The sequence below is a fragment of the Mesocricetus auratus genome, unplaced genomic scaffold, assembly GCF_017639785.1.
Source record: "Mesocricetus auratus isolate SY011 unplaced genomic scaffold, BCM_Maur_2.0 Super-Scaffold_100010, whole genome shotgun sequence".
In the NCBI taxonomy this organism is placed as follows: Eukaryota; Metazoa; Chordata; class Mammalia; order Rodentia; family Cricetidae; genus Mesocricetus; species Mesocricetus auratus.
Window position 1 is genome coordinate 62,532,929 of NW_024429194.1, and position 14,663 is coordinate 62,547,591.

At 46.7% G+C, this 14,663-nt stretch overlaps 1 protein-coding gene across 4 annotated transcripts in view; it reads left to right on the forward strand.

The window, feature by feature from the left end:
• Nfe2 (nuclear factor, erythroid 2) overlaps nucleotides 1–14,663 on the forward strand; it is a 31,372-nt gene that overhangs the window by 13,625 nt on the left and 3,084 nt on the right. Inside the window, exons 1-2 of one of the 4 annotated variants that reach the window (XM_013111125.3) lie at nucleotides 9,736–9,994; nucleotides 14,290–14,459. In XM_013111125.3, the coding sequence (XP_012966579.1) occupies nucleotides 14,346–14,459 (114 nt within the window). In that variant the 5' untranslated portion in view covers nucleotides 9,736–9,994; nucleotides 14,290–14,345. Of the gene's footprint in view, nucleotides 1–9,735; nucleotides 9,995–11,959; nucleotides 12,724–12,799; nucleotides 14,121–14,289; nucleotides 14,460–14,663 lie in introns of those variants that run through there. The other 3 variants (XM_021225592.2, XM_021225591.2, XM_040753704.1) reach the window with 3 other exon arrangements.

Below are 14,663 nucleotides of genomic sequence, written 5' to 3' on the forward strand. Positions count from 1 at the left end.
TAATTATGAAGCTGTTGGCCTTGTTTGTCCCTTACTGGCTAGCTCTGCCTTAAGTAATTACCCCATAATTGTTAATCTAAGTATGTTTCTTACCGGAGAATAGTTCCCGGCTTCTTACCCCTATGGCGTCACATGTCGACTCTCTTGTCTTTCTCCTTCCCAGAGTTCTCCTGGACTCCTAGTCCCTCCTATCTAGGTTTCCTATAGGCTCAACAGTACTTTATTGACAAATGCACAGGACTTCCCCCAACACATAATACTCCTAAAGAGGATTCCAGTGAGTTTGATTCCAAACACCTATGTCTGGTGGTTGACAATTGCATCAACTACAGCTTCAGGGGACCCAACACTTCCGGCCTCTTCAGGCACTGCACTCATCTGCATAGACACAGACACACAGACACACAGACACACACACACTTCTCTCTCTCTCTCTCTCTCTCTCTCTCTCTCTCTCTCTCTCTCTCTCTCTCTCTCTCTCTGGTGTTTCAAGACACAGTTTCTTTTTGTAATAGCCTCAGCTTTCCTGGAACTCTCTCTGTAAACCAGGCTGGCCTCGAACTCAAGAGATCCGCCTGCCTCTGCCTCCCGAGTGCTGGGATTAAAGGCGTACGCCACCAACGCTCCGGCTAGCAGCAGTTCTTAAGGTGGTAAATATGACACTCATATGCAAAACGCAAGAGACGTGGAAGACAGAAAGACCATAGTTCTTTTGCTTACAGCCAGAACAATACCATCAGAAAATAAACAATAAAAACAATATAGACAGAAAATGCCCCCAGAGGACAGTGCATCCTAGGTGAAAATTAAAACAGCAAATGGTACTAGATTAGGTTGCTCATTTGTGGAAATGGCAAGTGATCTAATGTAGTTCCAGGAAAGTGTTCAATGTATCTACAGCTCTAACAACCTAATCACTTAAAGTGAAATAGCTGGGGCCTAAACGCAACCAAGCTCTAACACAGTCAATTACAATAACATGACTGAAGGGGATATAAACAGAAGCAATTACAGTAACTTGGCTAGAGCTGAAAACCAATCAACTGAATTGTGCCTTGTCTTTATAGAAAGGGGAGTCACGGTCTTCAAAGAATCTACCCCATCATGATCTATTTTCCCAACAATGTTTTGGGGAAAAAGGTTCTCTGCTTGGCCAACATGAATAAATGATATCTTTACTAAAGTAACAGATGCAGGTCTATTACTCAGGAAAATAAATAAGAAAAAAAAAAAAACGGGTAGTGATGGTGTTAGTGGCAGTGCATGCCTTTACTCCCAGCACTCGGGAGGCAGAAACAGGAGGATCTCTATCTATTTGAGACCAGCCTGGTCTACAGAGCAAGTTCCAGGACAGGCTCCAAAGCCACACACAGAAACCCTGCCTGGAAAAACTAAAAAAAAAGAAAAGAAAAGAAAAGAAAATTATATCCAGTTCTACTTGTTCACCAGGGAACCTTCTAATTATCATACTTGGCTTCTAAAGTAGCTATTACAATTAGACAACAGAACATCCAGGACACAGAGTTTTATGCAGAAACATGTAAATCAATCACATAGCTTATATATCATGCTCTTTTATGTTATGTCAGCATAAGTGAATTCTTCCAAGATGAATTAATTGATCGAAATTGGACTAAAATTGAATTTTTAAGCATTCAAGCCAAAGTTTAGTTCTTTATACAGAAGAACAAATCAGTGTTGTGGGGTATTTGTACAGTGTGAAGATCTATTGCTGTGATTGGCCTAACAAAGAACTTAATGGCCAATAGCTAGGCAGGAGGTATAGTCAGGACTCCAGAGCAGAGAGAGAAGGATTAAAAGATGAATGTAGGTGAGCAAAAATACCATGAACATGTGGTAAAGCCACATAGTAAAATGTAGATTAATAAAAAAATATGGGTTAATTTAAGTTATAAGAGCTAGTGGGACACACCTAAACTAAAACTGAGCTTTCATAATTAATAGTAAGTCTCCATACTATTATTTGGGAGCTGGCCACCTGAAGAAAAACCCAACTACAAATCAGTGTGCTTCTATCCTGCTGGTGGGTGGAAGAGGTCTATTTCTTGTGCTCTATAGTGAGAGATTTTTTTTCCTAGACTCAAACTGGAGACTCTGAAAAGTAATTCACAACATTTGGGCTACACATTTCACCTAGATTGGGCTCTGCGTACTCAAATTCTACCTAGTGGCTTTCTCTGCCTCTGGAGATAGCCATCATGGATTGATCCCAGGCAGCCATGGCAAAATAGGAAGCAGCACATTGATCATCAATGACACTAAAGTGGGCAGCTCCTGCTACTGAGCTGGAGATGTGGGCACACACCTTCCACAAGACAACTGGTGAGGAGAGCCAAGCCTTAGGCTCTGGAAAGCATTGCTGGCAAGGAAGGTAGTATAGTTAGCATCTCTCTTACTTATTTACATGTGTGTGTGAGTGTGTGTGTGTGTGTGTGTGTGTGTGTGTGTGTGTTTCATATGCACCACGCTAATGCCATGGTGAGTGTGTGAAGGAGAGACGACAGTTTTCTGGCAGCAGTTTCCTTAATAGGCTGAGCCGTCTCACTAGCACCGAGGTAGCAGTCCTCAGACCTGAGGACTTTTGACGTTTTCTCTGAGGTATAGAAGTTGTCTCTTCAACACAGGGCTATGATGAAACTCAAGACCACAAAAAAAGGAAGATTCCTCGGGTGCCTTAACCTGCTGAACCATCTTAACTGGCCTCCTCCCAACCTCTGTTTAAAGGAAAGTGTATGGGGGCTGGGGAGATCACTCAGCAGTTAAGTGTGAATACTGCTCTTGCATTCTAAAGGCAGAGACAGGCAGATCTGAGATCAAGACCAGCCTGGACTACAGAGCAAGTCCAGAACATCCAGGGTTACACAGAGGAACCTTGTCTTGAAAAAGAAAAAGAAAACACCCTCCCCATAACTGTAGTTGGATCCTAGAACCATCATCAGGTTGTCCACAAACCACCTGTAAGTCTAGCTCCAGGAGATCTGACATCTTTGGGATCTATGGGCACTGGTATACACATGAATATACCTACACAGAGGCCTCCACACATCATTAAAAATAATAAAATAAATATTTTAAAATAGGGCATTGGTGGCGCACGCCTTTAATCCCAGCACTCGGGCGGGAGGCAGAGGCAGGCGGATCTCTGTGAGTTCGAGGCCAGTCTGGTCTACAGAGCCAGTTCCAGAACAGCCTCCAAAACAATACAGAGAAACCCGGTCTCGAAAAACAAACAAAAACTAAAACAAAACACGTGTGTGTGCGTGTACGTGTGTGTGTGTGTGTGTGTGTGTGTGTGTGTGTTAGAAGTAATGATTGAACCAAGTGCTTCAAGCATGATAGTCAAGTACATTGCTTCTGAGTTACTCCCAAGCCCTCTTTTTGCTTTTTATTTTGAGACAGGGTCTGCCCAGGCTAGCCTTACACCCAATCTATAGTCTAAGCAGACCTTGAACTTTCAAAAAGACAAATAAATATATATGCCCAAGGTGAGGTAGCCAGAAAATGTGTTGTGGAACTGGATCTTGGCTTGACATGGGCTTTGGAGAGCAGATCAGGAGGACCAACACTACTAGACTTTCCAGTAATAATGTACACTGCCTCATCTGATCCCACACGTCTTGTGATGGAAGTTCAGAGCTCCTCATTTAACAAGGAGAAACTGAAATTCAGAGAAGTTAAATACTTTGCCAGGGTTCTCACTGCTGAGAGTTAAGCTGAGACTCAAAGCCAAGGAAGGCATTCTGGGTTAGAGAAGCAGTAGGGGCAAAGGTAGGAGGCTGAGATGCTGGATGCTTCTGAAAGGAGTAAGTAATAGCTTGACATCCAGCCATCCTTCCTGAGAGTGGCACTTCTAGGCAGTTCCACGCAATGCAGAGGACTACAACAACGGGGTACGGTAGGGTTTCTGGGGTTCTTAAAAGGTGACTGAAGCCCATAAGACTGGCCCTGTGCCTACTCTGGAGCTAGCATGAGCCCCTCCCAACAGTGCTACTATGGGAGCCACGGCCTGAGGCTAGTTCCTGGAAGTCTTGCTGCCAACACTGACTGTATCTGTGTTCCTCCCAGAATCAGGCTGCCTCCTGGCTTCAGCTGGCCCAAACATTTCTTCACCAATGTGGCCTCCAGATAGAGGGTTCTAAATTCCTGAAGCCCTAAAAGGCTGTGGCCTCCTAGTAACTAAGCATTAATTTCCTAATACTAATGAACTATTTTGTTTTTTATTTTATTTTATTTTATTTTTTTGAGACAGGGTTTCTCTGTGGCTTTGGAGCTGTCCTGGAACTAGCTCTTGTAAGACCAGGCTGGTCTTGAACTCAGAGAGATCCTCCTGTCTCTGCCTCCTGAGTGCTGGCTGGGATTAAAGGTGTGTGCCACCACCGACTGGCTTATTTTGTGTATTTTTAAATCAATTTTAATTAATTTATAATTTAAGAAAGACAGCATGAGGTCATTGATCACATTGCATCTGTAGTCAGAATGATTTATTTTATTTGTAGTACTGTGGATCAAATCCTTGGCTTCACTCATGGTAGGCAAGAGCCCTACACTTGCTTAATAGTCACCCTAGTAAAGTAGACCTTTGTTTTGGTTTTTGAGACAGGGTTTCTCTGTATTGTTTTGGAGGCTGTCCTGGAACTCTCTCGGTAGACCAGACTGGCCTGGAACTCACAGAGATCCGCCTGCCTTTGCCTCCCAAGTGCTGGAATTAAAGGTGTGTGCCACCAATGCCCAGCGTAAAGTAGGTTTTAATAACATTAACTCCATTTTTTTCAGGTACGGAAGTAAGGCTCAGAAAGGTTGTGTTGCGCCGGGCGTTGGTGGCGCACGCCTTTAATCCCAGCACTTGGGAGGCAGAGGCAGGCTGATCTCTGTGAATTCGAGACCAGCCTGGTCTGCAGAGAGAGTTCTAGGACAGTCTCCAAAACAATACAGAGAAACTCTGTCTGGAAAAACAAAACAAAACAAAAAAGAAAAACAAAAACTGATACAAGAAAGGTTGTGTTGCCCAGGACCACACAGTCAGTAATAAATGCCAGGACTGAAACATAGGTAGTTAGATTCGAGATCCTAGGAGAAAAGCAAAAAATCAAAAGAAAAAAAAAATCAAGATGTGATCCTAAGCTGGGTGTGGTAACTGAAGCTGCAATCCTAGCACTCAGGAAGCTGAGGTAGGAGCAGTGCTGGGAGCTCAGTGCCAGCCTGGGCTACATAGTGAGTTCCAGGTCAGAGCTACAAAGTAGGACACTGTGTTAAAAAAAAAAAAAAAAAAAGAGCTGGGCATGGTGGTTTGCCTTTAATCCCAGCACTCCACAGGTAGAGGCAGTTGGATCTCTGAGTTGGAGGTCAACCTGGTCTATAGATAGAGTGAGTTCCAGTACAGCCAGGGTTACAGAAAAACCCTGTCTAGGAAAAACAAAAGAATATTTTTTTAATGTGGTTGTGAGGAATTGAGCTCTGGTCCTCTGGAGGAGCAGTCAATGCTCTTAACCACTGAGCTATCCCTCCCGCTCCTAAAATAATTAAAAAAAAAAAGGAAAACAAGAAGGAAGGAAAAGAAAATCTGATCCTCATTGTATGAGGACACCTACTTCTAGGTTTAGTTAGAAGTAAGCTTCAAGGGCTTTTTTTTTTTTAAAGATTTATTTGTTTTCATTTTGTGTGCATTTGTGTTTTGCATGCATGTATGTTTGTGTGATAATGTCTGATGCCCTGCAACTGGAGTTAGAGTTGTATGGGTGCTGAGAATTGAACCCGGGTCATCTGGAAGAGTAGTCAGTGTTCTTAACCGCTGAGCCATCTCTTCAGCCCCTCCAAGGGCTATTTTTGCTATTTTTTTTTCTGGGATATTCAAACTCTAGGCTGTGTCAGCAAGGTATAACTAACTCTTAGATGCCAGAGGCCAGGGAAACTGATGAGTACTCAAGTCTCTGGGAAGCCTCCATGCTTTTTAAACCTCAGACTGTAGTATCCTCCCACCTTTAGAGTCAGTCGTCTGAGAATTCTTATCTGAGGAAAGGAATCTCCTCTAAGAGATGGGAAAAATCCTATCCTCATACAAGCTGGAACACAAGGAAAATGAATGCTGACTCCGGAGATCGGACTCCACTATCTAGCCTCAGTTTACACTCCCCCCACTCCCGACTTTAGCAAGGGAGCGTCGGTCCGTATTCCCTGGTCTCAGGCATCCTCCACCACCTCCCCCATCCGGGGTAACCGCCCAGCTCTGCTGTTTAGGATAACACCCAGCCCTCCCCCTGGCCCCCTGTGGCTGCCTCCCCTTTCCGTCTGTTGAGAGAGGAAGCCAGGGGGTGGCGGGTGCAATGCTGCCGGGCACTGATAAAAGGCCAGTCCTCTCCCCGCCCTCTGGGGCCACTGCGGTCACACCAGTAGGCAAGCCGGGCGAGGCAGCCAGTTCCCTGTGGGACCCATGGCCCTCCCCTGGTTCCACCTCTACCCACCCCGCCCTGCTCACCCTTCTCGGGAAGCTGGTTGCATAACCCAGTGGGGTGTTTGGCAACATTGCTTGTGGCTTGACCTGATGCTGATGGTGGTGTGCACATACGTAAAGGGGGTGGGTTGTCCAGGGGTGGCAAGTTAACCATTTAGGGGTGGTTGAACAGCAAAAGTGGAAAACGTTAATATAGTAAAGTTATGTGGCCAGTGTTCTATCTGTATTCTTTGAAGTGGAAGAATTTTGGAGACAGGAAAAATCTTTTTTTTGTTTTGTTTTGTTTTGTTGTTTTTTGAGACAAGGTTTCTCTGTGTAGCCCTGGCTGACCTGAAACTCACTCTGTAGACCAGACTGGCCTGTAACTCACAGAGATCTGCCTGCCTCTGCCTCTTGAGTGTTGGGATTAAAATCGTACACCACCACTACCCAGCAAGACAGGAAAATCTTAGTCATTGTCACTTGGACAAGTCTATGCAATCCACTCAGGTGGCATTCCCCTAACACCCTGCAGATCTTTTTTTGTTTTGTTGTTTTTTGAGACAAGGTTTCTCTGAGACTTGGTGTAGCAAGATATTGACTGCGGACATAAGGGGGCTAAAGGAAATCTCCTTCTTCCTGGGGTGACTTGGAGACAGGACACAGCCCAGAAACCCCAGGACAGGGGTCTGCCTTGGGAGGGGGTGAGGTGAAGTGAGGGTTCCTGCCTCAGTGAAGGATGGCTGCTTTCTTAGCTCATCATATCTGACCACATCCCAACAAATAGCACGTAAAGGACTTCAGATACGTCTAGGAGTCCCTGCTGTCTGCAGGACAAAATACACCCTCCCGAGTTTGATTCTCAGAATGCCTTGCCTTTCAGTCACTGTCAAATTTCACAGGTCTCCTTATCCCAGATCCCAGGACCTAGGAAAATGCTTACCACTTGGTGACATCCCAGCCCCTGGGGATCTTTAGGCTTATCATCTACTTGTCTCCTAAAGCCCACTCCAGAAAGTCCAAAGTATCTATGTTTATACCTCACTGGACCCATATCTTTGCCAGAATACTTTTTTCTCCTTTCTCCACAGCCCAGAGCCACTGGAAAGTCTTTCCTAAATTCCACCACATAGAATTTATTTATTCCATTCTGTATTGCTTCCTATAGACTTTTTGCTTTTGAGACAGGGTCTTGCTGGCTTGGGCTTTTTGTATAGATCAGGCTGGTCTGGAATTGGGTGATGATTTTTAAATTATTTTTATTTATTTATGCCTTTGCTCCATGAATTCTGGGTTTGTAAGCATATGCCGTCACACCCAACATTTTTTTTTATAGTTTTTCATGACACGATGATCTGGAAACTCACTATGTAGTACAGGTTGACCTGGAACCCTCTGTCCTCATGCTCATGCTCATGTTTCCCAAGTGCTGGGCTTTTAGGCATGTACCATTATGTCCATTGGCTATAGATCTGACCGTGTGTGAGAACATGGGCTGTCTTAATCGTATGTGTGTTTCTGGCACAGAAAACAAATATATTTGAATGAATGAAGGCTAAGGTCTATGTTGTCTATTGAGGTATCAGAAATGCTACCACACTGTGTTCACAGACTATCTGTGAACTAATATCATTATATAATCAGTTGTATGTTTGACTGTCACTACCTCTTATCCCCTATGAGGACCCAAAGAAGTATGCAAGTGCATGTATGTGACCTAGATTCAGTCCCATACCAGGCAGGCCCTGAGCCCACATCCAGCATGCAGTAAAGTCATTGGATTGCCTACTGTCCCACATAAACCATGAAGTACAGGCATGAGTGCCTCCTATCAGGATGGAATGCCGAACACTCCTTGGGTATGGCTGGGCATGAGCAATCTCAGCCATGCTAGATTGATGGGAGGCTCCTTGTGGTAACAACACTGCATCATTATTTGCTTGACTGTGCTGCCAGACTGTAGAGGATGCTGGGGAGAAATGGAGTGGCCAAAGAAGAGGTTTGTGAAGGAAAGGTTGGAGGTTCATGCTCCAGGACAGAATATTCCCATTATTCTAATAGCAAGCACAATCCTATTGGAAGGACTTGAAGAATGACAGCTCTGCCTTGAGGTAACACTCACCTGCTTCCTGCATATTTTACTTTTTTTTTTCAGAGACAGGGTCCCGTGCATCTTATTCTGGCCTTGAACTTACTCTGTAGCCAAGGATGGTCTTAAACTACTGTTTTTGTTTCTTCCACCTCCTGAGTACCAGGGTTATAGATCTTTGGTCAAACACCCAGCTTGCTTCTGATCTGTAACTGTTTCCAAATTAACTTGATTATCAGTGAGGAAAATAATAGAGGAAAAGTATAAGCTGCACCATTCAGAACTGAAATTAGATTTTAAAAAATGTTCCTTTGAGCTGAAAGTTACTGAAGTGGACACAGTGAACATTCCAGCATTTCGGAGGTGAAGGCAGAATGATTAGGAGTTCAAAGTAATTCTTGACCTCAAAGCCAGTTTTGGACTGGCCTTAGCTACCGCTTCTCCAAAGACCCTGTCATAAAACAGCTGAGAACTACTGACACTGGAAGGCAGACTTTCCTTCTAGAGAGAACTACTTGGCCTGTAACTTGGAGGCAGAAGGTTGAGAGACTTCTGGGAGGACACGCTAGCCTGATACAGAGTTGCTGTGTACTTGGAGATTAATCTGATGCACACACGTGTCCTGGCCTGGAAGAAAGAAGGATCCCTTTAGGAGACTAATAAATCATCTGACAGGACAGCCTACCACCTAAGGACACCCCCCTGTAACCCCCATATAGTTGGCAATAAATAAATAAATAAACATGGCCGAAAAGAAGAAGCCTTGTACTAGAGCATCTGAGGCTGGGGAGGGGGAGGTGGAGAGAGAGGCTACACGTTAAAGGATGCCTCTAAGCCGCCAGCGTCCCCCAGTCCCAAAAATAACTCTTAGATCCCTGGCTTTCTAGAAGTGGAGGTTGTTGCCCAAAGCAAATTGAACTCAGACACCTGGTCCTGCCTGCTGCCCTCTGCTTTGCTATGACTCAGTTTCCCTATCCGTCTCTAAGACCCACCACCAGGGAAAAAGAGGAGACTGATGACTGTGTGAATGGAGTATCAGTCAGCCCGGCAGGGAGCGCACAGTCCTGTATTCACTGGAGAGGGCCAGGAACCTGTGAGCCCCGGGTGCCCCCGTGGCCCTAGAGAGGCGGGGGCGGGGTGCAGGCAGAAACCACACCGGGCTCAAATTTCCTCTCTTGGCCAGAAGGGGCAGGAGGAGAGGAGGGCCACGGGGAAAGGGAAGGGTTGGAGGAAGCACTGGCAACTTCGGCCTAGGGCTTCGGAGAGATCGCCTGTGCACCAGCTACCGGGGCCAACCGGTGCTCCCTGCCCAGCTATGACCCGGGGGCGGGGCTCGGCACTTGGCGGCGCTCAGAGGCAGCGCTCAGCGCACCGGAGGTGTCAGCTCTGATCTAGCCTCCCAGGGACACTACCCGCAGCCTCATCTCTCTCCTTTCCCGGCTTGGAATCCGCCACAGGTGCCTGAAAACCGAGTGGGGGGTGGGGTGGGTGGAGAGAGCCCTCAGTGACATCTGAGGAGGGCAGGCTGGGCAGGTGGAGAAGATACAGGGAGGAATACCTAACTTTGTGTCTGGATGTTTCTAAGACATCTTCTTAGACTGGCTCTGGTGTAGGAAACTGATAACTTTGGAGATACTTTGGAGATAACTTTGGATGGCTTCCTGGCTGTTCTGGGATTCTTGTGGTGGGGGGTATTGATGGGGAGCACACAGTGCTTTCTGGAGACGCCCTGGAGGAGCAGAGGAGTAACCAGAAGGAAACCTTCTATTGGCCTGTTGTCTGAGGGAGCTAGTAGGCTCCACTAATACGGTGCCATGTCCCCTTCTCCACTGCGTCCTGCAGCTCCAGCCATAAGATTTGGGCGAAGCTTAGGAACTATAGCTAGATACTGGATATCTGAACTTCTGAGAAGCCTTGCTACAGCAAAAGTGCGGTGGCCGACTGGGAGGAGCTGAGTTCTTGCCGGTTGCTTCTCTTCCTCTCCAGTCCTGCGGCAGTGGAGCTCAGCTGGATCTGCAAAGAGGAGGGTGTCCAACCCCAGTGTGGGTACTTCAGTGGGAATTCTTGGCTGCTTGTAGCTGGAGTTTGAGATGCTGTGGGAGAGAGAACGAGCTACCAGATCAGCTGGGCTACTGCCTCTACGCATTGCTTCCAAAGAGCCAGAGTTTGGGTTCTAGGGATAAAGTCATAGGGGAGCAGAAGTTTGTTCCCAAGCATCATCTGAGTCATATATGCTCCCAGGGAACTAAGCGGGCTCAAATCTTTTTTTCTTCTCTCTTCGTTCTGTTGGTTTCTCTATCTCACCTCTGTGTGCCTCTCCCTTTTGGGAAGTTCTCCTTGATCTTTGTAACTAGGTTGCTCACCTGCTAATCTACACACCAAGTTTTACTCATATCTCCCCAATCCTTCCATTGTTTGTGTTAACACCAGGAGAGGTGGAGTAACCTAGTAAGTCTCCATAAAGCACCCTGGGGCAAGCTCCCTATCAAAGAAGTTAAAGTCCTGGGCTAGCAGTGGAAGGTAAAATGTCTTCCTTTCCCACCTCTCCTAATTATCTCGTATCCTTAGTCAGAAAGCCTCATATTTCTGTGAAGTCCTAGGGATCATGAGAACTTTGGAGAATTCTAGGGATGTAACTTAGTGGCAGAGTGCTGACCTGGAATATTCAAAGCTCTGGGTTGGTCTGGAGGGAAGCCAGGAGGGAGAGAAAGTTGAGGGGAGGAGAGAAAGGGGGAAGAAAGAGGAAGGTAGGTAGGACCACCAGGATGAAAGGAAAAGGAAGGGTGGAGGTTAGTTTCTGTGTTTGGCTCAAATTCTACCTGATCTACAGTGCTGAGAACTAAGGAGAACAACCAGCCCAATGGATTCAGTGATTGTGTGGCCTGAAGATGAGGGTTAAACTGTAAAAACAAGAGCTGGTGTTGCTAAATACAAGGGCCCCTGGAAGCCTAGCCTGCATTCCCTCTTTCTTTTCAGTACCCTCTTTGGTGTTCTATTTGATCATGTCTGGCTCCTACTGGCTGCAAGCTTGCTAGTCCTCTGAAAGGCAGGTTCCCAAGACCCAAAGGACCTATGCCTGAGGTAAATGATGGTCCAGTGATTTCCTTTATGAACCTCTGCTCAGCCTCCAGCCTCTTCCTGCCCCTTCTACCCACTAATTTTGTTCTTAATCTCAAAAAGAGAGAGAAGACCCACCTCCAGGTCTTCATGGGGAAGGACTGATAGCTAGGTACTGCCTGGAGTCTAGCCTTGCTTAGGGTCAAGGGTTTGCAGTTAAGTGAAGACTATGGAACATTTGTTGTTGTTGTTGTTGTTGTTCCTTTTTTTTTTTTCTGAGACAGGGTTTCTCTGTGGCTTTGGAGGCTGTCCTGGAACTAGCTCTTGTAGACCAGGCTGGTCTCGAACTCACAGAGATCCTCCTGCCTCTGCCTGCCAAGTGCTGTGAGTAAAGGCGTGCGCCACCACCACCCAGCTTGTTGTTCCTTTTCTAACTTTGTGTTCTTTCTTGCAAATTCATCTAACTGTGTTTCTTGAAGCTAGATTGACCCATGTGTGAAAATATTTAGGACATTTGTTGAAATGCTTATTCTTAGGTGCCTGTATATAAATTCAGTTCAGCAGGCCTGAATGGCCTTCAGGAATGTTTTCCATATACCCCAGGTGAACACGATGCACAATAAGATTTGTGGCTCTGACTAGATGCAGTCTGTTCCTTCTTAGAGCAGTAAGGTTCCCTAGTCCTGACTCCATGTAATTGGAGACTGTGATGCAATTTGTCCAAAGTCATGCATCTTGAAAAGTAGAGAACCTTGCCTTCTAGGGCAAGATCTTGTCTTGCACCCCAGATTCATACTCAGAAAGACAGGAGAGGCAAAGAGAGGTAGAGTATGTGAAGAACTATGAGGCAATAAATAGTCATAGTGCCTGCCCCCCCCCCAAAGTCCTTCTCCATTCACTCTGCCTTTGGGCAATTTCCGCCAGAACCTGGGTGGGGAGGGTGGAGTTCCGGTGTTGAAATGGCATCCTGGACAGACATAAACACCCCACCCATTCTACCCATTGGTCAAAGGCCTGTGCCTATATGAACTCCCATTTCTGGGGATGGCATTATAGCAAGAGGATGGAGGCAGGGCCTCAGGCAGATCATCTGTGAAAAGGACACTTGGTAGTGGCTGTACATTTTGTGGTAGGTACAAGAGGGGATTCCATAATAGCATGAATGGGCTATTCTTGTGTTGGTTGATGTAAAACCATACAATACAATTTGAGTTCATTCAGTCCCATCCTCTGTTCTTCTGTAAGGTTTCATTTATTTGTATGGTGTGTACTGTAGATATGCATGCATGTACATGCTATGCTGGTCTGTCCCTGAGAGATCAGGAGAGCCTTGCCAAGTCTACTTGGAATCTATTGCTGGACACGAAGAGAACAGATTCAGATAGAGATGGTATCAGAGAATATGGATGTAGGGACCAAGAGGAGATAATGAAAGAAGGGTAAGAGTTTGCAGAGAACTGTCCAAGCAGCAAGGAATTCTTCCAGTTCAAGTTGTCTAACTCCCTGGCTTTACAACTGGGAGACCTGACCGGGAGCAGTGATATGGATGGCTTGTCCAGCTACCACACTGATGCTTTGTGGCAGAACTGAAGCTATAGCCCAGATTAAAAGAAGAGGACTGATGGTACTTGAGGGCCCAAAGAGATGTTTCCTAGAAGAGGAAAGTGTCTGAGACACTTGCTGAGGTAATCTGCCTTTAGAGGTGTGGGCTGTCCACAGCCCACACTTAGGGAACCAAAGGGGCCTGGAAAGCAGCAAGGGATATGATCAGGTTCCAACCTGTCACCTATCAGCTTGGGCTTCTGTATCTGCCTTCTGTCCCTTACAAGGTCTTTGTGAAGCCCAGCACAAATTTTGACTTACTTGCTAAGTCTTTGCTGTGTGTTGACCTTGGAAGAGAAAGGAGCCATGGTCATGTGGGGTGGGGCATGGCCAAATGACCTGTTTGGGATACAGGGTAGAGGTCCAGTGTCTCCTGGAGCCCATTCCTCCTCTGCCTCTGCTGCCTGCAGCTGATAAGCCTCTTATCTGGCCCAGGCAGAGGAGCCCAGAGTAAGGATGGGAGTAGAGAGCAGGGCTGCTATCACCAGCAGGCCTGGGCCCTATCTGAGACAAGGGGAGGGGCTGTCTGCCTACACTTCCCACAACACACTGCTTGGGGATCCCCAAGCATTCACTCACATTCTGGGAAGAAAGGAAAGAGCTGAAATGCTAGGCATGGTGGCACACACCTCTAATTCCAACACTCGGGAGGCAGAGGCAGGCAGGTCTCTGTGAGTTAGAGGCCAGCCTGGTCTGCACAGCAAGACCCTGTTTCAAACAACAAAACTGAGGACCCAAGAGGAAGGCATGGGTGACTCTTGATGTTTTCCCCCAGAAAGGAAAACAAAAATCACCAAACCTTAGAAGACTGGATTTTGTCTCTGGACAGGAATGCCATTTTTAGGGAGTAAGAGAAGACATCTTACCTGAGAAAAAGTAAAGATACCTACTGTGTGTCCAGAGGACTGACTATGGCCAGAGCAGGTGAGGTGGAGAGTGTGCCACAGAAAGGAACTTTACAGTTCATAGGACGCCGATGGCCCTGGCACGAGTGAACCTCTGGCATTGCTCCTTTCTTCTGGGTTCTGCACAGGGACAGGACAAACTTTGCATCTGGCAGAAGCAGCTCTAATCCTTTCTTCCTTCCACACAGGTTGCTGGAGCCCTTTGGGCTTTGGAGGTGCCAGGGCCAGAAGCTGGCTCAGTAGGATGCCCCCGTGTCCTCCTCAGCAGAACAGGGACAGGTTGTTACAGCTGCCTGTCGGGGAGCCGGGCGAGATGGAGTTGACGTGGCAAGAGATCATGTCCATTACTGAGCTGCAGGTGAGTATGGGGTGGGCACTGCAGATGTAGGGGCTCTGGCCTGCCCAGAGACAGAGTAGAGGGGGCAGTGAGGAACGGGGGAGGGGGGAGGATCTGGCTGGGGGTGTGGGCCCCTGCCTTGCGGCTCTACTGGCATTTCTACCTCCCTCTTCTCTGTCCCCCCCCCCCCCTTTTTATTTTCTTCTCATCTGACCTGCTCTCTTC